Genomic DNA, 25,186 nt, shown 5'->3' with positions numbered 1-25,186 from the left:
GAACATGTTGCTTAGAAAATGCTGCCCAGATATGGTATTTCAACCAACAAACATTATACCAACGAAGAACACCTATGGGCAGTGTGCAATAATTACCCAACAAAATAATTGGACTCACACCCCACTGATGAATGACGGTTAGCTCACTAATAGAACCTATTATTATTACTGTTAATTAATTATTTGATTACTTTATCAATCAATTAGTGACTGAATTAATATATTTATACATTTTTAGCTTATTAATTAGGATGGGGTGGGAGGGATTATTTATTAATAAGGCTGAGAATAAACGAACTTACAGAAATTTTTAACTAATTGATTGCAAAGAGGATTGGGAGGGCTAACTAAATTAATTAATTTAAGATAAGTAGTGGGTCTATCAGCCAGGAATCGGAGGGGTTGGTGAGAAGGGGTAATTGGAACGGCAGGTGGAGACAAATCGGGGGGAGCGACACCGGTGAATTTATCTTGGGCTGGTGCAGATGTTCGGCCAAGGGATCCAAGTGCTCCTGGGGAGGGGAAGATATGACTGTGGGAATAGACAGAAATATAATGGAAGGAGACAGAGACAAAATGGTGCTTGGCCACCTTCCAGTCTACTTCCCATCCCAACGGTGGCAGGTAGTGGGGCCAAGAGGAAATGCTCGCCTCTGTCATTGGTGTTATGTAACGCCAGGTCCATAAATAATAAGACCACGACCCTTAGGGAGTTTCTGCTACGGCAGAACGCGGACCTGGCTTGCGTGACCGAGACCTGGGTGAGGGACGGGGAGACAGTAGCTCTCTCCCAGATGTCCCCCCCGGGATACTCGGTCTTTCACCAATCACGGATTAGCGGGCGGGGGGGAGGGGTAGCGCTACTCATACGGGAGGATTACTCCTTTCGGGCTCTCCCGGACCCAAAGATTGATGGGGTTGAATGCGCCGGTCTGGCGTGGGATGTTGGAGAGGGGTTGGCAGTTTGGCTGGTGTACCGTTCGCCTAACGCACCAGCCAACACCTTACCATCACTATTGGAGGCAGTGGCGGGCTGGGCGTTGGAGTACCCGAGGCTTATGGTCCTGGGTGACTTCAACGTCCATGCTGACGACATGGCCTCCACTCAGGCGATGGACCTAGTGTCGTCCATGGCGACACTGGGACTCTCTCAATTTGTCATGACTCCCACGCATCAGGCCGGGATCTTTGGGCCTTTGCGTCCGGGATCTTGGTGAACGATATCGCCGTAGAAGCGGTTCCATGGTCGGATCACCTGGCCCTTAAGGCCCATATGGGGACGCCGCCCCAACCCTATATGGGCGGAGAGCCTATTTTGGCTCGCCCTCGGGGCCTGATGGACCCAGAACGGTTCCAAACGGCCCTGAGGGATCCCTGGCCCACTGGCAATTCCCTCAATGACCTGGTGGAAATCTGGCAAGGCCAGCTGTCCAGGGCTATCGACGAAATTGCACCCCGGCGTCCTCTGCGCCCTCGTATGAAGCTGGCCCCATGGTACACCTTGGAGTTGCACCAGCTGAAACAAGGGCTCAGACGACTAGAGAGGCAGTGGAGGCATACTCGGGACGAAGCGATGAGAACATCCTATAGAACGTTTATGAAGTCTTACGAGATGGCAGTCAAGGCTGCAAAGAAAGATTACTTTGCAACCAAGATTGCATCTGCAAACTCGCGCCCAGCACAATTATTTAGAATAATTGGGGACCTTGTAACACTGCCACAAGGCAAACCAAATGTTAGAGAATTAGAAATAGGCTGTGAGGCATTTGCGAGATATTTTGCAGATAAAATCTCGTTGCTCCGCCAAGACCTGCCTACCACATTGGATACAGTGAGTGAAATTGAGGCTCCGTGCCTGTCTTCGGGCTTGTGCTGGACCACTTCGACCCACTCAGCCTGGAAGAAGTCGACAGAATCCTCTCCGCTGCTCGCCCGACAACATGTGATCTGGACCCTTGCCCCTCTTGGCTGATTAAATCTTGCCAGAGGGAGCTTAGATGTCCTTTACGGGACATCATAAACAGATCCCTCCTAGAGGGGCATTTTCCAACACCTCTGAAAGAGGCCTTGGTCCGCCCTCTCCTGAAAAAAGCTACAGCAGACCCGGCCGAATTGGCGAACTATCATCCGGTGTCCAATTTACCGTTTTTAGGTAAAATTATTGAGAGGGCTGTGGCGTTGCAGCTACAGAGGTTTCTGGATGACGCTTCTGTCCTAGACCCATGCCAGCCTGGCTTCCGGCCGGGCCATGGGACGGAGACGGTGTTGGTCGCCTTAGTGGATGACCTCCAGCGGCAACTGGATCGAGGCAGCGTTGCAGTGCTGATGCTGTTAGACCTGTCGGCTGCATTTGATACAGTCGACCATCAGCTACTGACGCGCCGCCTCGCCGACATTGGGGTTGAGGGGCTGGCCTTGCAATGGCTTTCCTCCTTTCTCCTGGGTCGGGGACAGAGGGTGGCTATTGGGGGTGAGTGGTCCCGGAGGCGCACACTGGATTGTGGGGTGCCTCAGGGAGCAGTTCTCTCCCCGATGTTGTTCAACATCTATATGCGCCCCCTTGCCCAGATTACCTGGCGGTTTGGGCTGGGTTGCCATCAATATGCAGATGACACCCAGCTCTATCTACTAATGGACGGCCGGCCCGACTCCGCCCCAGGGAATCTCGACCGGGCTTTACAGGCTGTTGCGACGTGGCTTAGGCCGAGTGGGCTGAAGCTGAATCCAGCGAAGACAGAGGTTCTTTGTGTGGGTCGCGGCGCTCTGGGAGGGGAAATAGCTCTCCTGGCCTTCGATGGTGCGCCATTGAAAGCAGCATGCCAGGTAAAGAGCCTGGGTGTTTTACTGGAGCCTTCATTATTGATGGAGGCCCAGATAGCAGCCACTGCCAAGTCAGCATTCTTCCATCTGAGGCGGGCAAGGCAGTTGGCCCCTTTCCTTGAGCGCCGGGACTTCGCAACAGTGATCCACGCAACGGTCACCTCAAGATTGGACTACTGTAATGCCCTCTACTTGGGGCTACCTATGTGCCGGACCCGGAAGCTGCAGCTAGTGCAGAACGCGGCGGCCAGGCTGTTGTTGGGACTCCCGAAATGGGAACATATACGGCTAGGGCTACGGGAACTGCACTGGCTGCCGATTATACACCGGGTCCAGTACAAAGTGTTAGTCACTACCTTTAAAGCCTTATATGGCTGAGGACCCGTCTACCTGAGGGACCGTCTTTCCCCATATGAACCCCAGAGAGCACTGAGGTCAGCCGGGAAAAATCTAATGACTATCCCTGGGCCGAAAGAGATCAAACATCAGAACACTAGAGCACGAGCCTTTTCAATCGCGGCCCCTGCCCTTTGGAACCAACTTCCTGAGGAGGTGCGGGCCCTGCGGAACCTCGATCAGTTCCGCAGGGCCTGCAAGACCACCCTCTTTAAATTTGCATACTCGGACTGCTAAAGAAAGCTGTTAATTAAGGATCCGCCAATGCGGCCCTAAAGACCTATACCGCTGTGTATAAACTGGCAGAACTAGCGTCAAACACCATCAGCACTGTCAGACCAAGTTATTTAACTGTATTGGCTGGTTTTTAATGTTGTTAAATTTAATGTTTTTATAATGTTAAATTTAAAGGTTTTATCTATTATTGTATGTTTTTATGAAATGTTGTTAGCCGCCCTGAGCCTGCCGAGATGGGGAGGGCGGGATACAAATAAAAATTTATTATTATTATTATTATTATTATTATTATTATTATTATTATTATTATTATTATTATTATTATTATTATTATTATTATTATTATTATTTGTCTCTTGTCTCTCCCCACCACACATACACTGTCCTTCAGCACTGCAGTACTGGTGCAAGCAAAATGTTTGCTGGCATGGATACAAAGTACAGAATAGATCAAACAAGCAGGACCCACTGCTTTTGAAGTATCAAAGCACTCCACAAGCAAGTGATTAGTCAAAGCTAGCCATATGCAGTGAGGGAGCATGGGAACAGGTTTCTGTGGTTTCCCCACTGCCAATGTGTCTGTTAATGCATCACAATGTTAACAGGGCTTGGTTTCCACATGGCAAATTCCTCCTCAATTTCCCTTCCACAGTCCCCTGCAATGGCCCCTTCCCTCCCCCATGCCACAAGGAATTTTCAATTTAAAAAACAAACAAACAAACAGTGGTTTCATATTGTTGCATTGGTATGCCATTGTAAGCGTAACGTTTTGTGAGTTCCCAGTTTTCATTAAAACAAACAGACTGAAGTATCTAGACCCTTATTGTGGACATATGCCTTTCACCTCTTATCTCTGCAACGTTGTGATGAAGGGGGGGGGGACCCTTGCTTTCCAACAGCACTGAACATGGAGCAGATAACCCTTGTATATATGGGTTGGGGACAAAGGGTCATGATTGGGGGTGAACTGTCCCGGAGACACACACTTGATTGCAGAGTGCCTCAAGGGGCGGTCCTCTCCCCGATGTTATTTAACATCTTTATGCGCCCCCTTGCCCAGATTGCCTGAAGGTATGGGCTGGGTTGTCACCAGTATGCTGATGACACCCAGCTCTATCTGCTTATGGATGGCTGGCCTGCGCCCCAGAAAATTTGGACCGGGCGTTACAGGCCGTGGCTAGGTGGCTCAGGCTGAGCGGGCTGAGGCTAAATCCGGCGAAGACAGAGGTCCTTTGCTTGGGTCATCATGGTCCAGGAGGGGAAATCCCCCTGCCAGCTTTTGATGGTGCGCCACTGACAGCGGTGCACAAGGTCAAGAGTTTGGGGGTACTATTGGAGCCTTCCTTAATGATGGAGGCTCAGATAGTAGCCACTGCTAAGTCTGCATTTTTTCATCTTAGGTGGGAGAGGCAGTTGGCTCCTTTCCTGGAGCGTGACGATCTAGCAATGGTGATCCATGCAACGGTTACCTCGAGGTTGGACTACTGTAATGCCCTCTACATGGGGCTGCCCTTGTGCCGAACCCGGAAGTTGCAGTTAGTGCAGAATGCCGCTGCCCAGTTGTTATTGGGGCTCCCAAGATGGGAGCACATTCGGCCAAGGCTCCGGATTCTGCACTGGCTGCCAATAATATACCGAGTACGGTACAAGGTGCTGGTTATTACCTTTAAAGCCCTATATGGCCTAGGACCTGCCTACCTTAGGGACCGTCTCTCCCCACATGTTCCCCAGAGAGTGCTGAGATCGGGATCTCAAAATCTGCTTGTTATCCCTGGGCCAAAGGAGGCCCGCCTGAAATCTACCAGGGACAGGGCCTTCTCTGTAACTGCTCCTTTCTGGTGGAACCAGCTGCCGGAAGAGGTGAGGGCCCTGCGGGACCTTGGCCAGTTCCGCAGGGCCTGTAAGACAGCCCTCTTCCGGCTGGCTTATAACTAACTGGCATTGGAAACGGAGTGTAGTTTTTGATAGACCGCTGTTATATGTTTTATTATTTTACTGTTTTAACTGTGTAAGATGTTTTAAATTCAAAATTTATGTTAGATTTTATATGCTGTGAGCCGCCCTGAGCCACTTCGGTGGGAAGGGTGGGATATAAATTGAAATAAACTTGAAACTATGGTCTGAGATGGATATAAGCAACATGGGCCCATATTTTCAGTCTGTCTGGTCTTTTTTAGTGATGAGATATGAATAATTCTGTTGACTGGAAAACATCATTGACAGTTACATTATCAACTGACTTCTCTCCCTTTCCTTTCTTTATGACTTCCTTGAATTCTAACCCAGTCATTAAAAGAAACATAGATCCAAACTGTAAGAAAAAGCCCCCTATTTTTCATACACATGAACATTGTGATCACCAGTATGGTTGCCAGGGTGCCTGGAGTTTTGACTTGCACACATCTGCTCTAAGAAGTGGACTTTGCCCACGGTTTCTAAGGCTTATGTGGATACTATAAGCCTCAGCTTTGCAGCAGCATTCTACATCTCTGGATGGGTGTTACCCAGAACTACAGTCAAGCTTCCAGCTGCTCCTTGTGTGCCCAGTCTTGGCCGCTGCAGTGGAAGAAGCCACGCCACCATGAACTGTACAGGCAAACAATTTCCAGCCTGTTTCCATGAACCAAAGGCTAACACCATGAGAATCCATCTTGTTTTCCTGACTCCATATCCAACAGCTGCTTCAACTTCTGCATAAGGCAATCAAGCTTATCTTAGGCATGGATCCTGCCAGACTGCCTAAGCCTTTGTCTAATGGAACTCAAGACAAAGACTGGTGCCAAGAAGAAGACTGAACAAGAGGAAGACCATCTTCAGCCAGAGCCAAGTTCCTTTGTGTAAACTGGGTGTTACCTAGGCCATGATTTGACCCTCTATTGTCACCCTTCTAGATAAGTCTAATAGTCCTAAGCATCTCCCCACCCAAGTAATCTCTCTATTCTTCTCATCAACTGTCATTTTGGAGCCTCCCCCTGGTCCATTTCAACCTGAAAGTTCACTCAGGTATCCAGTATCCAGGCAAGTCCATTGGTCAAGAGCAAGCATCCAATTAGGTGCCACCAATGAACATTCTATTGGTTGTTGCAGTAGTCCAGCCCTTATGGTCACTGCGAAACCTCCCCTTTTCGTGAGGTCATGCACCAGCTGACCACCTTTCTCCTCCCTCGTACCTCCCATCCCCTAAGGGCTCAAGAGAGTCCTTATAATCTGTGGACTAGCTACCCACAGGTGTGCTTCTATCAGTATCCCAATTTCTGCTGCATAGATACAGCCCCGATTCTAAGGCCAAGTTTCGGGTCCCTTCTCCCACTTCCTTGCTCGTCGCCATTGGGGCCTTCCTTGAAGACTACGATAGGTAAATATCATCCTGTTTGTCTACCCATGTGTTCCCCTATCTCTCTATCTATGTTTCCTAGGACTAAATGTGTGTTTTGATGAGTATTTTATCTTGTATGGAAGCCTATATTTTATTTAATAGATTATAATTGTTTTACTTAATTAGAGTCCCTAATATTTTAAGCATTACTTTTCTGGACGTGGAATCCTGTATACACATGTAAAAAGATCCTGAGTGAGCCAGGTGCCCACCTGACAATTCCCCAACCTCATTTTGAGGGCATTTTGGCTTACAAAACATTGTTTATAAATTTAATTTTCAATATAATTCAAGCATTTATTGTCTACAAATATATATTTGAACATATTTTAAAAGCCCAAATAGCAGAAACATTTTCATAATAAATACCTATCAGCATTCCAAAACTATTATGATGATATCAGCCAAATGACAGTCTGAAAAGGAAGGTCTTAAATTTCCTGGCAAAACTAAATAGGGACTGTGCCTTCCTCACTCACAAAAGGTAAATGAAAAAGTCAGTCTAAGCAAATGTTCCAACTTGTTTTGCAAGCACCAGACTTGAATACAGGAGTACATTAATGAAACTGGCTTTTTCTTTTGTTGTTCAATTAAGATATTGGCTAATGTGCATTCCATCTTGAATGTTTTCTTTCTGAGATGGCTGTGATGAACACATGGACCTGCTTAGCCTGATCCTTTGCTGAGCTTGCAGTCTAGGAGGGCTAACAAAATGATGGAGGAAATTATTATGCAGTATTCATGTAGCTCAGTGTAAGCAATCCTAGACTGACATTAGCACTCAAGGGCCTTGGACAGTTGTCATTTCTTGCATTGTTACCATGCCAGCAATCATTTAGCCAGAGATGCTAAGAATGTGTGTGTGCTTCTAATAAGCTACATTCCATCTAACAATTATGTGCAATTTAATTAAAGGGGAAAGCAGGCGTCTTAACACAAACAATATTATACATTTACTTTTGTATTTATTAGGTTCACCTAAAGATCAAAAAGTAGTGAGCTTAGCTTTCTTGTTTCACAGACCCCATGAGGTCCCAATGGGGGATGCTGGTTTTGCAGGCTCCTTCCCATCCCCAGTCAGCTGGCTGGCAGGGGGAAGCCCCACCTCAACAGCCACCATGTGGCTTTCCATCTTGGAAGGCCAGTAGAAGTTTGGAAACTTCTTGCTTTTTGGAAGGTGTGTGTCACTTAACTTAACTTAACTTAACTGGGGTCACTTAACTTAAACTTAAAGTATAGTTGGCAATGTTATACCCTGGGGTAAGTGTTTGCAGTGGCCTAGCCTTCAGCTGGAGTTCCTGAGGGTGGCAGGCCACCTGTAAGCTGTTAAGAATCATTTGAAGTCCCCTTACAATCCCTGTCAAACTGGATCGTTTCCATCTAGCCTAGTTGATGCGTCAAACTTTAGATTAGCTAGCGGAATCAGGTGTAGCTAATTATGCTTTATGGTTGCCTCTAGAGCAGTGTTTCCCAAAGTGGGCAATATCCAGAAAAAAATAAGTGCGCTCACTCAATGGCCACGTCCTCGGCATTATAAAGATCTGAAGTGTGCTATCACTGAGAAATTCCAAGACTACTTATATGGGGCTAAATTTCAGGTCTGGACTGACAATAACCCACCTACCTATGTGCTCACAAGTGCCTAGTTAGATGCTACTGGTCACAGATGGGTGGCTACCCTGTCCAACTATGACTTCAGCATTCACTATCGAATTGGAAAGGCTAACAGGGATGCAGCTTATCCCGACGGCAGCAAGATGACAGGCTGGTAGTAATTCCTGCTGAAGGCATAAAGACTTTGTGTGAAGAAGATGGGCTGAAATCAGCAGGAGCCCTAGAAGGTGGTATTGCAGAGAATCTGGGTTTGCCACCTGAAACTATACCTTCTGTGTCTGTCAACTACGTTGCAAAACAACAGTCACCATTACCACACTTAAATGCTACAGATTGGAGTGAGGCTGAGCAGAGAGATCCTGATATTAGAGACATTTTCTTTCTTGTGAAAAGAAATGAACAGAATCTATCACACAATGTGACCCTGTCAGCTGGGGCCACCCTCTTGTGCAGAGAAAGAAAGAAATTAAAGATCATTAATGGGGTATTATATTGAGTCATATCTGAACCAGTAAGAGGGCAGTGCAAGTAACTGATCTTGCCCAGACAGTATCGATGGACTGCAATGCGTGTTTTACATGATGATTTAGGACATTTGGGAATTGAAAGGACACTAGAGCTACTTAGGGACAGGTTCTATTGGCCTCAGATGGCAAAAGATGTAGCCAAGAAGTGCCAGACCTGTGCACGCTGTGTTCAATGGAAAACCCTGCCCATTAAGCCAGCTTCTCTAGAGACCATTAGCACCTCTGGCCCAATGGAATTGGTGTGCATTGACTTTTTACCTGTAGAATCTGATAGGCAGAATTATGGAAATATTCTGGTTGTGACAGATCATTTTACATGCTATGCCCAAGCTTATCCAACGAGAGACCAGAAAGCAAGCACTGTTGCAAAAGTACTTTGGGAGAAATTTTTTTCTGTCTACTGATTGCCATCAAGGATTCATTCTGATCAAGGGCCAGATTTTGAGAGCCATCTGTTGAAAGAAGTACTGAGCCTGGAAAGAGCCAAGAAGTCAAGGACTACCCCATATCATCCTCAGGGTGATCCCCCATCAGAAAGATTCAACCGCACTTTGCTAAATATGTTGGGCACCCTCTGGGCTGACCAGAAAACCAAATGGAGCCAGTATATAGCCTTCTAGGTGCATGACTACAATGCCACCTGCAATGATTCCACGGGATTTACACCATACTTCCTGATGTTTGGGAGAGAGCCTAGACTTCCAATAGATCTGTGTTTTGGTGTGTCTGGGGACGGAGATGATACTTGGACTCATCTTCAGTATGTGGAAAGGATGAAGCAACAATTGCAGGAGACCTATCGGCTAGCCACAGCAGCTGCCCGGAAAAGCACCCATCGCAACAAACATCACTATGATGCCCGAGTGCAGGCACATGAACTTCTACAAGGGGATCGAGTACTGATCAGAAACCTAGGTCTCTCTGGAAAGCACAAAGTGGCTGATAGATGGAAGGCACTGCCATACGTTGTAGTCAATAAGCTGGGAACTTTGCCAGTTTATAGGGTCAAGCCTGAAGACAGCAATGGGCCTGTGAAAACCCTTCACAGAAATCACTTGCTTCCAGTTGGACAGCTGCAAGGTATACCTGAAGCAGAACTATCTAGAGTCCAGCTTCAGGCTGAAAGGACAGTGAAAGGAAACTGAGAAGACAGCATTTACAGTTTGGAGAGAACGGTGATACTTCTGAATCGAAGGATGATGGGTTACAGGGACCTTCCTTGGGGGATGAGATGTGACCTAAGCAAGTAGATCTGCTGGACAGGATGCCTCCATGTGATGCAACCCAAGGGAGCAGTGTGCCCTGCCCTCTAAATGCAGAAGCTGAGCCCTTTTTGCCACAAGTAGTACTGCAGTGCAGAATTCAACAGCCACTGAAAATGTAAATGGCTGTTTCAATCACCCTCCAGTCATGGTAAATGTTGAAGAAGCGAATGTAGATACGCAGAACAGACCTATATTTGGCAGTGAGACATCTGATGAAGGCCCTCCTCTGCACTGACCCAAAGTCCAGTCAATGAGGAAATAACAGCCTCACCACTATTAGGAGATCCGGCAGAGAAATACGGCCTGTAAGGATATTAATTTATGATAAACCTGCTGTTTCAAGTTATGTACCTGTTAACCCTCTGAAAACATTTGTTACTAGAGTTTGGGCATGAGTTGATGCAATTTAGACATGCAACATTGTGTTCCTATAATATAGTTTTGCTGGGATGGCCAGATTATGGTTGGGAGAAATGTAGAGCTTTGGAGACATATGCTGTTGGGGAGAGAAGTGAAAGCACTTCATTTGCATATTGGGAGGAGTGTATGTGGGAGTGACTAGAAGAAAAGACAACTGGGTAGTGGGAGGAGCGGAGGCCTAGTCGTTTGGCTCTCCAAGGACTGAAGTGCTGAGGCCTCAGCTGAAGAGATTTTTGTCTGGTGTGGGCCCTCTCTTTTTTAGAACTGACTGTTTTTCTGGAGGTTAGCCCCCAGACCATCTGCCTATGAACTGAAGCTGACTTTTGTTGGATGGTAAGGAGAGAGGCCCTGAGGACTTACCTTCCCACTGGAGGCCTACTGCTTCTGAGGGACTGCGACTGGGCCAGCTTCATCAAGAAGGCAGCACTTCTGGGACACTGACTGCTGGATCTCTGGTTTGGGAAGGGAAAGTAATTTGGGGGTGGGGAGCACCATACCCTGTGTACAAAACTGTCTTTACTCTTATAATAAATAGTTACTTTGCTTAAGTCAAGGTGTGTGAGTGGGAGGGGGGGATTTAAGAAAGGAGACCTTAAGCTTGTATTTGCCCTGACTTCCAGTGGCTGGGTTGCACTAGGTTGCACCAAAAGCTATTAAAACAAAGATGCAATGGCCATGCTCCTTATTAAAATATAGAATCCATCAGTGATTTGAATTTCTAGTACTAACTGGAACTCAAAGGTCAGAGAGTAGAAATCAAAGAGTGGTGCTTTTATTAACAATATCGGGGATTAATTTTGTATGATTTACTATGGATAGAATAAAGATCTTATATAAAGGTATTATGACCCAATTCCTGTATGAACGATTCACTTCTCAAAAGAACGGGTTTGAATACTTAAATGGTCCATCAACAATGAATTATATTTGACAAATCTACTCCGTACTTTAATACTTCAGAGCTGGCCTTTTCAGATGTTGGCTGATGATAGAGAATTTAGTCATGTTTTTAGTAAATGACTCAGGACAATGATTACTGTTTTCTCTTTCCCTCATTTGTAGAAAGCAAACTAAGAGTCAGCCTGGACACTAAGACCCTAGAAATCTCTATGAATGATGATACAGAAATTAAATGTGAAATCATCTCATTGAGCAAAGAGGAGCCTCAATTAGGAGTATCTTGGTACTTTCAGCAAATGTTTCCAGAAGATGCAGGCCGACTGCTCATTTTAGCAACCAATTACAGTAACATAGTGAAATATGGGGAAGCTTTCAGTTCTCCTCAGAAGAAATCCAGATTTCATAGCGAGAAGGTTTCCAGTCACCTGTATCAGCTATCTATTTCATCAGTAGATAATGATGTCAGTGGCACATATTACTGTGTAGTAGAGGAGTGGATCTGGTCAGTGGATGGTGGCTGGCACAACCTTGGAAAGGCAGAATCAGGAAGAACTACTGTGAATTTCAAGGCTTCAGGTAAAGTAACTAAAATGTGACTGAGTGGCATTCCTTATAACTGGTTTTTTTCATGCATTATTCTCAAGGAATGGAGATAGTGGAAGAACGTCACATGTGGTTTGCTACCTAGCTTTAACTGACACTTACAATATTAATTAGAAAAGTATGCTTCCCTTCTGGTCATGGGTTGGATGCTCTTCCACTAATGGTGGTATCTTCCTTCAAAGAAGGAGCCAATAGAAAAGATCCATGAGCTAGCAGAAGATTTCATCTTTTGTCGGAGTAAAATGTCACTGTTGGTGGAAAAGTTTGGAGGATCCAATCAATTTAATTCCCAAACTTTTTGTTTCAACAGGAGATCCATGACTGGATCTTTGGATTAAAAAAAAAAATGTCATGCAGCTGCAAGGATTTACCAAACTGATCAGAGCAATTGATGGAGGAGTGTTATTCTCCCATGCTAAAGTCCACAAATACATTCATTAGCACCTCAACACTAAGTGCATCTTTTGTTCTGACAAGATCACCCCACCCTTCTCCAGGGATCTCCTAAATCCCATGCTGACATCACAAAGAACACGAAAGCAGAACATTTTTGTTGGAAGAGTAATTAACACAGCAACCTGATTAAAGAATAGATAAAAGTTTATTTAGGAACTAGCATACCGGATAGGAAAGAGGAGAGACAGAGAAAGGTTCATAACTACATCTCTAGCTGAGAGAGAGGGTGAGTGTGGCACTTCCAAGAAGGAGAAAATTGCCCTAAGAGTAGCAATCTGCAGATAAAGAATGGCAATTAAAGAACAGAAGGTCCTATCTAACCATCTTCTTGCTGCCCCATTCAAGGTCTTCTCCTCTTCATATGCCAGACATTGCCTTTTCCAACACATTTCACTACAAAGTCAATGATACATTAGGATATTCTTCAGTGTTTTTTCCAGCCTGGGCATTTGAAGTAGAAACTTGCAGGCACAGCTTCCTCATAATGTTGTCTTGACATAGTACAACCACACACCATGAGAAAACCAAATAACTGTATAATGTCAAAAATACTTATATTCATACTGTGATACAACTCTGAAATGTAAACATATAGAATTAGAGAATGTTATACAATATGCTTTCAACTACAAGCTTCAATTAAAGATTTTTTTCTTGTTTATTACCAGAAAACAAACTACAAATTGAAAGTACAAACCACAGTATCACCATCACTGAAAATGAGGATGTGACCTTGAAATGTCTCCTCCAGAGCCAAATACACCCTACCTCTCACTTCTCCATCAGTTGGTTCAAAGTATCAGTCCATTCCAGTACAGAAACCCTGCTGATAATAAAAGACAATGGCATAATTGAGTATGGCAATGTGAAGATGGCAAGGAGGTTGCGCCCCAGCTGCCCTTCTACTGGTGACTTTCATTTGACAATACAGGAAGTGGAGATGGGTGATTCTGGGCTATTCTACTGCCAAGTGGAAGAATGGGCACTCAACTGTAGCACTGCTCAAGTTCAACAAGCATCAACTCGGTCAGGATACAGCAAACTTACAGTGCTTCCTCCAGGTAATTTTCATTCTGCATCTATATGAACAACTCTCTTCATCTTGGATATTCAGGGCTACAAGCAGATGGGATGGAGAGCTGTCATCAGTTCTCTCAATATTTTCAAAATCTCAGTGCAGCTGAAATGTTGAGGTAGAGAGCCTGAGCACACGGAAACAGTGAGGTTGGGGAGGAGGCTTCAACCCACCCTCCAGTTTTCCAGGACAAACTGCCCTCCATGCCCACATTGCTAGTAGAGTTGCCACAGGAAAATGGAAGTGACCTGTATCTTGCTGATACATTTCCCACTACCACTTCTCTGCCCTGACCTGAATGGTCCAGGCAAGCCCAGTCTTGTCAGATCTCAGAAGCTAAGCAGGGTCGACTGTGGTTAGCACTTGGATGGGAGACTCCCTTGAAATACCCTGTTGGGAGGCAGGGGCAGCAGGCTCTATTCAGCCACCTTTCTGAATATCCTCCAGGTTCCCAGTAGGATTCAGTTACCAGAAGTCAACATGACTTCCATGTGCAAACACACTCACAGACACAATAATATACAAAAAAAAAAAAAGCTCTGCAGTATTTGGCTAGCATTTGGATGGGAGACCACCAAGGAAACCCAAGGTCACAATGCAGAGGCAGGCAATGGCAAACTATACCTGAATGTCTTTTGCCTTGGAAACCCTATTGGGTTTCCATAAGTTGGCTGTGACTTGACAGCGCTTTCTGCCGCTGCCGCCACCACCACCTCCTTAAGGCCAGTCAAGACTCTAAAACTGATTTATGGGGGACTGTGGCTGTGGGGGGGGGGGGGGGGTGGGAGAAAGTCAGGAAAACTTATGAGGGGAATCCCATGTTACATCTGTTTTATCTCTCATTCTTAGACCCAATTTAAAAGATGCTAGGTGTGCAAAAAAACCTCATCCCCAAAGAAGCAAATGCACATAGAACCATTGATCCATGTGGAGGTCTATGTGGCTGGTATAAATGGTAAAATAGGGTACTTTTAGGGTTGCCAGCTCCAAATTGGGAAATATTGGGAGATTTGGGGGTAGAGCCTGAGGAGGGCAGGATTTGGGAAGGACTTCAAGGGGGTATAATACCGTAGAATCCACCTTTTCTCCAGGAGAACTGAACTCTATCAGTTCGGTTGGAGATCAGTTGCAATTCCAGAAGATCTTCAGCTACAACCTGGAGGTTAGCAACCCTAGGTACCCTGTATATGTATCCAGGGCTTTTTTCGTGGAAAAAGCCCAGCAGGCGCTCATTTGCATATTAGGCCACACCCCCTGGCATCACCATTGTTTCACACAGGGCTTTTTGTAGAAAAGGCCCAGCAGGAGCTCATTTGCATATTAGGCCTCCACCCTGATTCCAAGCCAGCCGGAACTGCGTTCCTGTGTGTTCCTGCTTAAAAAAAAAAAAAAGCCCTATATGTATCAGATCGGGGGGGGGGGGGTGCAGAGCTGCTTTTGCCACTTCTCCACAAGTGCTGCTGTCTTGCTCCCCCAACCCAGTTCCTGGGGAACACCCAATTCGGTGGCTCCCCAGGTGGCACCTGGGGCAACGGCCCCTCTGCCCCTCAGGTCTGGCCCTGACAGCAGATGACAAAGATTATTTTGTGCTGCTCAGTTAGTTGCACTGAAGTCAAAGAATGAGCAGGGACACTTGATTTATATGGATCCAAGAGAGAGGCAGACAACAGGAAGAGGCTTACAGCAGTAGTAGGGGAAGGTTAGTACTGAGAATGCATATAAAAAAGAAAACAGCATTGGAAATCTCTGTTCAGAGAAGATGCCACTGCTGCTTTTCTGCATACTCTTCCTGCAATTCATACTGCTTGCATGACCTAGTATTCACCCAAACTGGAGCAGATTAACAACATATACATTGGTTCTGTTAGGAACATAAGGCAATGTGAGATAAGGCAGTAAATGTGTTGTGTTACTATTCAGAGTAGATAGGGGTGGTCTTAGCCAATTGGCCCTGTGCTGGGGGGGGGGGTGGGCTGACTGTTTACAGCCCCTCCCTCAAAAGAGGGAGAAAAATAAGAGCAGACTCCTGCCTCTGCTCGCACTTGCCCCATCTAACAGTGGCAGTGGCTCCTGCTAGGCTACGAGTCCCTAGGTCTGGGTGGGGGACCCCTGATTTTGCAGCCATGATGTACCTTTAAATCTTGGTAGGACATTTTACACCGGTGTCAAGCATGCAGCTCAGGGCCAAATCAGGCCCCCGGAGGGCTCCAATCAGACCCATGAGCAACTGACTGTCATTTGCTTTCTTCTCTCTTGCTTTCTTCTGCATCACAGCTTGCTTTGCCAGACTTGCTCAATTGCACAGGAGTTACAGAGCAAAGCCTCTATTTTCTCTGTTGGCTGAGGCTCCTCCCTTGGGGAGGGATGGGGGGAGAAATAGCTTGGTTTTTTCCAGGTTCTCTCAATTGGACAGCAGAGCTCCTGAGCCAAGCCTCTCTTTCTTCTATTGGCTGAGGCTCCTCCCCTTCCTGGTCCCTGCAGAAGGAAGGAAAGAGCCAGAGCTTCCTTTGCCCAGCTCCCTGGATTGCACAGGAGAGATGTAAAGAAAGCACTTTGAAGACCAATGAGTGCTGATGTTTTAAGCAAGTTTTATTTGAAGCTTTTAAAAAATCTTTGGGTTTGTCTGTGTCCTTTATAAAGTTTATATCTCTGCTAGCTGGCATTACATTTTATGACACACATGGACTGTCCCGATAAGGTCTCTTTTATGTCAGAACTGGCCCTCATAACCAATGAGTTCGACACCCCTGTAAGAAGTTTGCAACTGTTTGGGAATGTGTGTGTGCTTTTAAATTTCAGCAGGATGCCAGCTGCATGGGACAGGGCAAGCAAGCAAGTGGCTCTTCCCAGTGAGTGTATGAAGTGTGTGAGAGAGGAAGAGAGTACTATCCCTCTGTTTGTTTTGCATTTGTTTCAGAAGTTGTGTGTATAATAAAATGGATAGTAAGGAGTTATTAGAACCTGATTATGGGACAGAGGAAAACTCCACCCCCTTGACTGCTCTCTTATTTTTGTTTTTTCTGAGTTAGTCTGAAGACATTGGTTTATTACATTCAGCAACTCCTGTGAGTAAAGTGGTGTATATGTTGCCCCAGTAACATCACAGAAGTGTGGGCTTGCAAGCTGTTGTTGTTTGGAAAATGATTCATTGCAAGTGTGTGTGTGTGTGTGTGTGTGTGTGTTCCTTAATAAAGCCATGCTTGAAAATGCTACCAAAGCCTGACAAGGGACTTGTGGGGGAATGACAGATTGCACTTTCATTTAGTGGAAGTGCAGCTGCTGGGGAACTCTTCAAAGGCAAAAAAAGAGGACAAGGAAATGAAAACTGTATTCCAGGGAACTGAACTGCACTGTTGTATTTTTATTTGTTTATTTTGAATGGGAAAGTCCACCCCAAAGTCCTCAGGTATTTCTTGAGCTGGACCTGGCAACCCTAGTTCCTGCCCATCTTACAAAGGGTGAGGACCACTCCTTGTTCGACTCCAAGTTGGGAGCAGTGGCAAGGGGCAGTGATTCTGTGGGCCAGTTATAGAATTTAGCTTAGGGCCCCAGAATCTTAAGACTGCTCCTGAGAGCAAAGCATGAAGGAATAAAAAATCCAGTTAATGTGGGTATAATCCTCCCACAGTTCGAGTACATTAAGAACATAAGAGAAGCCATGTTAGATCAGGCCAATGGCCCATCCAGTCCAACATTCTGTGTCACACAGCGGCCAAATATATATATATATATATATATATATATATATATATACACACACATACACACTGTGGCTAATAGCCACTGATGGACCTCTGCTCCATATTTTTATCTAACCCCCTCTTGAAGGTGGCCATGCTTGTGGCCGCCACCACCTCCTGTGGCAGTGAATTCCACATGTTAATCACCCTTTGGGTGAAGAAGTACTTCCTTTTATCGGTTTTAACCTGTCTGCTCAGCAATTTCATCGAATGCCCACGAGTTCTCGTATTGTGAGAAAGGGAGAAAAGTACTTCTTTCTCTACTTTCTCCATCCCATGCATTATCTTGCATTATCATTGGTCATGAATAGGCGTAGCAATGTGGATAGTGTAAATAGATACTGAATGAAACCTCCTCAGGGCCGCCACCTGATTAAGCAGTCCCCTCTGAGATGTCCAGATGTGGGACTACTGTTTTTCATGGTGATTCTCATGTTTTGGAATGCCCTCCCCAAGGCAATGTGCACAGCCCACATTTTATCTACGTTCCATCAGATAGGCATTTGGCTATTAAGCTGTAAGGAGCCTCTTATTTTAAAGGAAAACTGTGCAGGTATTATTTCTTATTATCTCCAACTTGTTATTTATTTGCCTCCAGATCAGTTTTCTTGTACACCACTTTGAGCCTCTGAGGTTGGCAGGAAAAGAGGCATGAACATATTTTAATAAAATAAACATTACTTTCTGTATTGAGCCAGCTAGTTGCAGTTCCCACTAAAGTGACTTTAAGATGTGCTACAGAATGCCCTGAAAGAAAAACATGCTTCTGAGTGTTGTTGCTGTTATTTTAATTTTAGTGTCTAATTTGTATTAATTGATTTTCTTGCAAAATCAGTTTGGCCTATATGGAATGTCACAAGAGCATTGTTTTCAAATGACAGCATTGTTACAAAATGATGACAGAACTTAGCAATGCAGAAGCTTCCTCAGAATGAAAAAGTCACACTGTGCATGCCCACTATTGTGCAGGTGATCTAAACAGTAAATGACTCAGATTCTGCAGCTGACAGTTTGCCCAACTTGTACTGTGGTTGATTTGGAAAACTATGAACATCCATTTTGCAAACAATGTTCACCCTTCTTGCAAACGATATAGACAAGAGCTGAGAAGAATGAATTGCTGTTTGGTTTTGTGTTTTACAGTGTCAACCAATTCTACAGAGATCTGTTCTTCTCCAACACTTTTCCGTTTCCTTTTGTTCTACCCTTTGGTAATGTTCCTTATTTTGATGGCTGCTATTCTCTTCTTGGGCTTCAAAATCAAATTCATCCACCAGAAGCAATGGAATCTGAAGACAAAACAAGAATTCTGGGGGGGGACTGGGCTAGTGCAAGTCAGTGGCAAAAGGAATAACAGCATAGGAAACGAAGAAGAGACTAATAGCCTTAAAGTCAGTGGGGTGGACTGAACTGAACATGAGCAGATGGTGCCATCCATTGAAGTTAGTTTTTCAAATGCCAGTTTTTACTTGCCTCCAACAGGAAGTGGAAGTAGCCTTGATTCTGGGCAGCTCTGTGTCCCCTGTGGAAGCCAAGTAATCATTTTAGAACTCCACTCCATGTTTTGTTTGTTCTATCAAACCTGAGTCCGGATCTTTTCCAATATGCTTTTTACTTAAGGGTCAGGGCTGTTTCTACAATATGAAGCTGGTCACTCAAATAAAGCATCCAACACAGTTGATTTTATTATTTTCTAATAAAATAAAATCTTGGCCTGTGAAGATCTTCTATAGCCCTTCATCCATAAACTCTGCCACTCTCCACCAAACAATCTCAGCGACACTTGAATTCTGTTTTCTCCCACAAATACTCATTCAGCTATCTAAATAGCTTTTAGTTGCCAGGCAGGGGGGGTGGGGAGAAGAATACCTTAAGGTTTTATTTGCTTCTATGTGATTTTAAATGGGACATTAATACTGTAAGAAGGTATGAGTTCAAACAGCAGACCAAATTTTGTAACAACCTCTGGCCTCTGTGAAATGCATAGCTGGAAGTATATTGATCATCCTGATTTACCAGGCTAAAGTTTCAAAACAGGGTCAAACAGGGGGCAGAAAGGAAATTCCTCACATTGATTTGACTTCAGGATATCCATCACAGGACTTTGTGTCAACATTTATCAGCATCAACATCAGCAGCCGTGAAATCATTATATAGCCAAATCTGGCTAGTTATGTGATCATACTGCTTACACATCCTTAGGAGAAAAATATCCTGTCCCTTTAACAGAGGTTTAATCTATGGAAATAGGCAGCTGAAGATTTTCATGGCATGGAGGTAAATAACATTACCTGTGATTAAGCCTCTATTAAAGAGGCAGGACATTCTTTCTCCAGGCATTTGATATCCCTATATGAACCTTTCATATTTCTATTCTCTGCAGTTACATGCCTGGGTAAAATTATTCCTATTTTTACAAGTATGTAAAAAAAATTCCCTTACAGAGTAGTTCCCATGTTTACTATGTTTTAGACTTCTGCATGAAAGTTTATTTCATTTTTCATTTTTATTATTAATTCCAAAATGGACTGTTTCATTATTGAATAGTTTCATATGGTTTAGTTTCATTACTGTTTGATATTGTTGTGTCATTTTTATAATTCTATTTCATTATTATTTCTCATTGGGTTTGGGATGCCATAGCACCTTCATGATCATAGTGCCTCATCAGGTGCCATAGTGCCTTCATGGTCTTCCATCGAAACTGGACAAAACTCATAAGTACTGTATTGCACTACTCCCCTAGGATATCCATATTACCAAATTTCAGACAGATAACCCCCCCCCCCCCCCTTTTTGTTCAATAAAGGACAACAATGTTTAATATTAAAGTCTATAGGACAATTGATAAGAAATATTCCAGCAGCATGTAGGACAGGAATCTGGCACTACAGCCAGTTGGTTTGAAGAATAGTAGCATATGTGGTTGCAACTCTAGGTTGGAAAATTCCTGTAGATTTGGTGGGTAGGGGGTGCAGCATAGGGAGGATGGGGTTTAGGGAGGGGAGGGACCTCAGTGGGGTGTATTGTCAGAGTTCACCCTTGAAAGCAGCCATTTTCTCCAGGGCAACTATCTTTGTATTTTAGAGAGCAGCTGTAATTCCAAGAGCTCTCCAGACTCCACCTGGAGGTTGGCATTCATTAGATCCAGACTGACAAGAAGGATAAGCCAGGGATGTCATACATGTGGCCTGCAGGCTGGATCAGTCCCCAGTTGAGTTGTCAGGCCCATGAGCAATTCACTGTCATCTGCTTCCTTCTCCGTCTCCTTTGTTTTCTTCTGCATTATAGCTCGCTTTGCTAGGCTTGCTTAGTCACACAGGAGCTACAGAGCAAAGCCTCTATTTTCTCCATTGGCTGAGGCGCCTTCCTTGGGGAGGAAGGTGGGAGGGGACATTGTAGACTTGGAGTTTTTAACCTAGGCTTTTCATATAAGTAGGCTGATTCTGACCACTGTACATTGCTGTCTCTATATTCTTGCACTACCTCATAGGAGTTGTAGGTATTTCTCTAGGGAAGACTTTAGTTATGTCGACAAACATGTGGTAGCCCTTAGTCTGTGCCATAGTGCCTTCACATGTTCTTCACCAGCACAGGAAGCAAACATGTTCTTCACAGCACAAAAGCTTGCAATGCCCAGCCATTTCATGTTTTTTTCTGAGTCTTAGGCTCAAAGCACTGACCATGAGATTTCTGTAATGAAGGTCAATAAATAAAAAGTAGGTTTGCAACTTAAAGAAGATGATGAAGAAGAAGTTATTGGATTTATATCCCGCCCTCCACTCCGAAGAGTCTCAGAGCGGCTCACAATCTCCTTTACCTTCCTCCCCCACAACAAACACCCTGTGAGGTGGGTGGGGATGGAGAGGGCTCTCACAGCAGCTGCCCTTTTAAGGACAACCTCTGCCGGAGCTATGGCTGACCCAAGGCCATGCTAGCAGGTGCAAGTGGAGGAGTGGGGAATCAAACCCGGTTCTCCCAGATAAGAGTCCGCACACTTAACCACTACACCAAACTGGCTCTTAACTACTACACCAAACTGATTGGAGACAAACATCTGAACATCACCTGAACAGTATAAGATTGCTACAGCACAGAAACTGTCTCCAAATTTTGATGCAATAATTCAGCACAAGAAGTGTCAGTTCAGAGACTGTTAAATAAACGAAATATTGCAAGAGTGCTAATGTTTAAGCATGTTTTAAGGTTTTTTTAAAAAAATCCTTTAATTGTGTGTCCTTTATAAAGTTTAATTGTGTGTCCTTCACAAAGTTTATCTCTCTGCTACCTGGCATTACATTTTATGACACACATGGCTCAGCTCGACATGGTCTCATTTATGTCAGATCCATCCCTCATGAGTTTGACACCCTCGGGATAAGCCATCTGGGTAAGCAGGTAGTAGCAGGAGGACCCTGAGGTAGCTTTGCTTTGACAAAAGATAAGGTTTGGTGAACAGCAGCTACACAAGGCAGCACATACTGAAAGGGGAAATTATTAAGCACTGGAGGTAAGAGGAAGGCAACATCCCATCCCATATACTTCAGGATTGGAATACTTCATACAAGTATGTAGTGCTAGTGGCTATAGTTTGCAATCAGTCAAGAAAGTTCAGAACCCTTCTCTCCCCCCCCCTCCCCCTAAGGAACACGCAGGAGAATGGTGCCTGTCTTTAAGTGAAACCAGTTCAATCTGGGAGGGGCAAGACTGCAATAAGGAAAGAAACAACAAAATAAAATAATGGAGGAGTTTGTTTTATTACATTTGTATCCCGCCCTCCCCTGATGGGCTCAGGGCAGCTAACAACAATTACAACAACATAGTGCTAAAATAAAATCACAATAAAATCATTAAAAACATTTCATACAATTTTGTACAACTTAAAAACAATCCTTTCAGTTTCATTCCCTAGAGTCCAGGATGGCGTTGTTAGTTCTTATAGAGCACTACATGTAATGATGATGTAGGTGTTGTTTAGCACTCTACATTTATATTGGGTTGGGTTCAAATACCAATGCTGTGGGATGGTGGAATAGCGATCGCCTCGCCATTAGATGTTAAGTGCCAGCCTAAACAATTCTGTCTTGCAGGCCCTGTTAGGCTTCCCAATCCCCAGGTCCCAGCGGGGGATCCCCTGGTTTTACAGGCTTCCCCCCTCCCCCAGCCAGCTGGCTGGCGGGGGAAGCTCCACCCCACAGCCATTATGCACCTCCAAGAACGATTCCCATAGGGAATGATGGGGAATTGATCTGCGGATGTCAGGGGCTCTGGGGGGGCTGTTTTTTGAGGTAGAGGTGCCAAATTTTCTGTATAGCATCTAGTGCCTCTCCCCAAAATACCTCCCAAGTTTCAAAAGGATTGGACCAGGGGGTCCAATTTTATGAGCCCCAAAAGAAGGTGCCCCTATCCTTCATTATTTTCTATGGAAGGAAGGCATTCTAAAAGGTGTGCTGACCCTTTAAATGTGATGGCCAGAACTCCCTTGGAGTTTAATTATGCTTGTCACACCCTTGCTCCTGGCTCCGCCCCCAATGTCTCCTGGCTCCACCCCCAAAGTCCCCAGATATTTCTTGAGTTGGACTTGGCAACCCTAGGCCCTGTGGAATTGTGGCAAGTCCTGCAGGGCCCTGATGTTTTCAGGGAGGGCATTCCACAGGGCAGGGGCTGCCACTGAAAAGACTCTAGCTCTAGTGGTGGTCAGCTGAGCTGCTTTTGGCCCAGGGATCATGAGGAGATTTTGTGAACTTGATTGGACTGCTCTCTGAGGCTCATATGGGGAAAGGCAGTCCCGGAGGTAGGCAGGTCCCAGGCCATATAGGGTTTTAAAGGTTTATTATAGGCTGCTTAGATGAAGAAGTGTTTCAGTTCCATATTCATTGCCAGGACTTTTTTTCTTCTGGAGCCCACAGGAGAGGAGCTCCACCTGGGCTGGCCAGGGCTCCAGCTGGCCTGACCCACCATGCAGCAGCCACATGCTTCCAGGCCAGGTGGTGTGGCCTAATATGCCAATGAGCTCCTGCTGGGCTATTTCTACAAAAAAAAAAAAAGCACTGTTCTCTGCTATAATTACAAAACAAGCCATTTTGTAATTATTGTGATTAATAAGAAAAAATGCACAAGCCTACTACATTTCTTCCCATGTTTTCTGCAGGTTTTTTTTTAAAAAATGTTTCTCAAAAGTAATTTTCTGTAGCAATCTACTGTTCTAGTCTTGCTTGTCTGTGACTTTCCCATTGTGCCTTAACCTCAGGCACACACACCTTGGGTTTTGCTCTGCAGGACCTTTATTTGTATGCAGAACATCTTAATGGCTCTGGCTGTTTTTATTGCTTCCTCTGGGTCAAGTCTCCTGCAGAAATTTCACCCTGGATCTCTCTTGAATTGAAACCTATTAATATCCTGTCCTTTACCATGTCATCAGTGCTGTGGAAAGCACAGCCTTTAGCTATTAGGAATAGCTGTAGTCCTGTGCGTATAAAATGTACTGAATGCACAGCAGAAGAGAGTGGGCTCTTGGGGTAGGCTGTACTCTCAGCCTTCATGCAATTGATTGGTGGTTTTAAGCACAGCCTGTGTATGTGTGTTGTTCACACACAGGCTCCGGACACTCACCATGGGGATACAGCATGCATAGTGCTTAGAGTATTGCACTAGAATCTGGAAAATCCAAGTTCAGTTCCCCACTAAGTTTATTTGATGCCCTTGGGTAGGGTTGCCAAGTCCAATTTAAGAAATATCTGGGGACTTTGGGGGTGGAGCCAGGAGTCTTTGGGGGTGGAGCCAGGAGACATTGGGGCGGAGCCAAGTGCAAGGGTGTGACAAGCATAATTGAACTTCAAGGGAGTTCTGGCCATCACATTTAAAGGGACTGCACAAATTTTTAAATTCCTTCCTTCCATAGGAAATAATGAAGGATAGGGGCACCTTCTTTTGGGGCTCATAGAATTGGACCCCCTGGTGCAATCTTTTTGAAACTTGGGAGGTATTTTGGGGAGAGGCACTAGATGCTATACTGAAAATTTGGTGTTTCTATCTCAAAAAACAGGCCCCCCAGAGCCCCCAATACCCGCGGATCAATTCCCCTTCATTCCCTATGGGAATCGTTCATAGAGGTGCATGATGGCTCTGGGGGCAGGGCTTCCCCCGCCGGCCAGCTGGCTGGGGGAGGGGGGAAGCCTGTAAAACCGGGGGATCCCCCTCTGGGACCTGGGGATTGGGAAGCCTACCCTTGGGTCATAACTCTCTGTCAGCTGGTTGTGTCTTACAGAGAAGAACTGAGAGGAAAGTGGAGGAAGGGAGGAGTAGGTATGCCACCCTGAGCTGCTTGGAGTAACAGCAGGCCAAAAATGTACTGAATAAATAAGCTTTTCTTCCAGCCTGGTGAGCTTAGTGTTAATGGCGGGCAGCTGCAATAAATGCTGGTTTCACTTATTTCCTCCCACCTTATCTGCAATGTTGCCTGTGATCAGTAGTGGCAGCAGCATTAGGGCCTGAGGCCAAGCTGAGAGACCTGTGCTTGCCTTCTCTTTCTCATGGTGAGGAAGAAAGGCTTGAAGAGATGGCAGGCACCAATAGAGGAAAGCAGGACTTTTTTTTCTTTTTCTTTTTTTAGCAGGAACACAGTTCCGGCTGGCTTGGCATCAGGCCTAAAATGCAAATAAATTCCTGCTGGGCTTTTTCAACAAAAAAACCCTGTGTAAAACAATGGTGATGTTGGGGATGTGGCCTAATATGCAAATGAATTCCTGTTGGTCTTT

General features: G+C 45.1%; 1 protein-coding gene across 1 annotated transcript in view; it reads left to right on the top strand.

The window, feature by feature from the left end:
• LOC132569102 (immunoglobulin superfamily member 2-like) overlaps positions 1-18,838 on the top strand; it is a 55,185-nt gene extending 36,347 nt beyond the window's left edge. Inside the window, 3 exon segments of the mRNA XM_060235283.1 lie at positions 11,718-12,131; positions 13,283-13,675; positions 18,573-18,838. Coding sequence (XP_060091266.1) covers positions 11,718-12,131; positions 13,283-13,675; positions 18,573-18,838 — 1,073 coding nt within the window.
• The last annotated feature ends 6,348 nt before the right edge of the window (positions 18,839-25,186 follow it).

The sequence above is a fragment of the Heteronotia binoei genome, chromosome 3 (assembly GCF_032191835.1).
Source record: "Heteronotia binoei isolate CCM8104 ecotype False Entrance Well chromosome 3, APGP_CSIRO_Hbin_v1, whole genome shotgun sequence".
NCBI lineage: Eukaryota > Metazoa > Chordata > Lepidosauria > Squamata > Gekkonidae > Heteronotia > Heteronotia binoei.
This window is presented reverse-complemented; position numbering and strand designations above follow the sequence as displayed.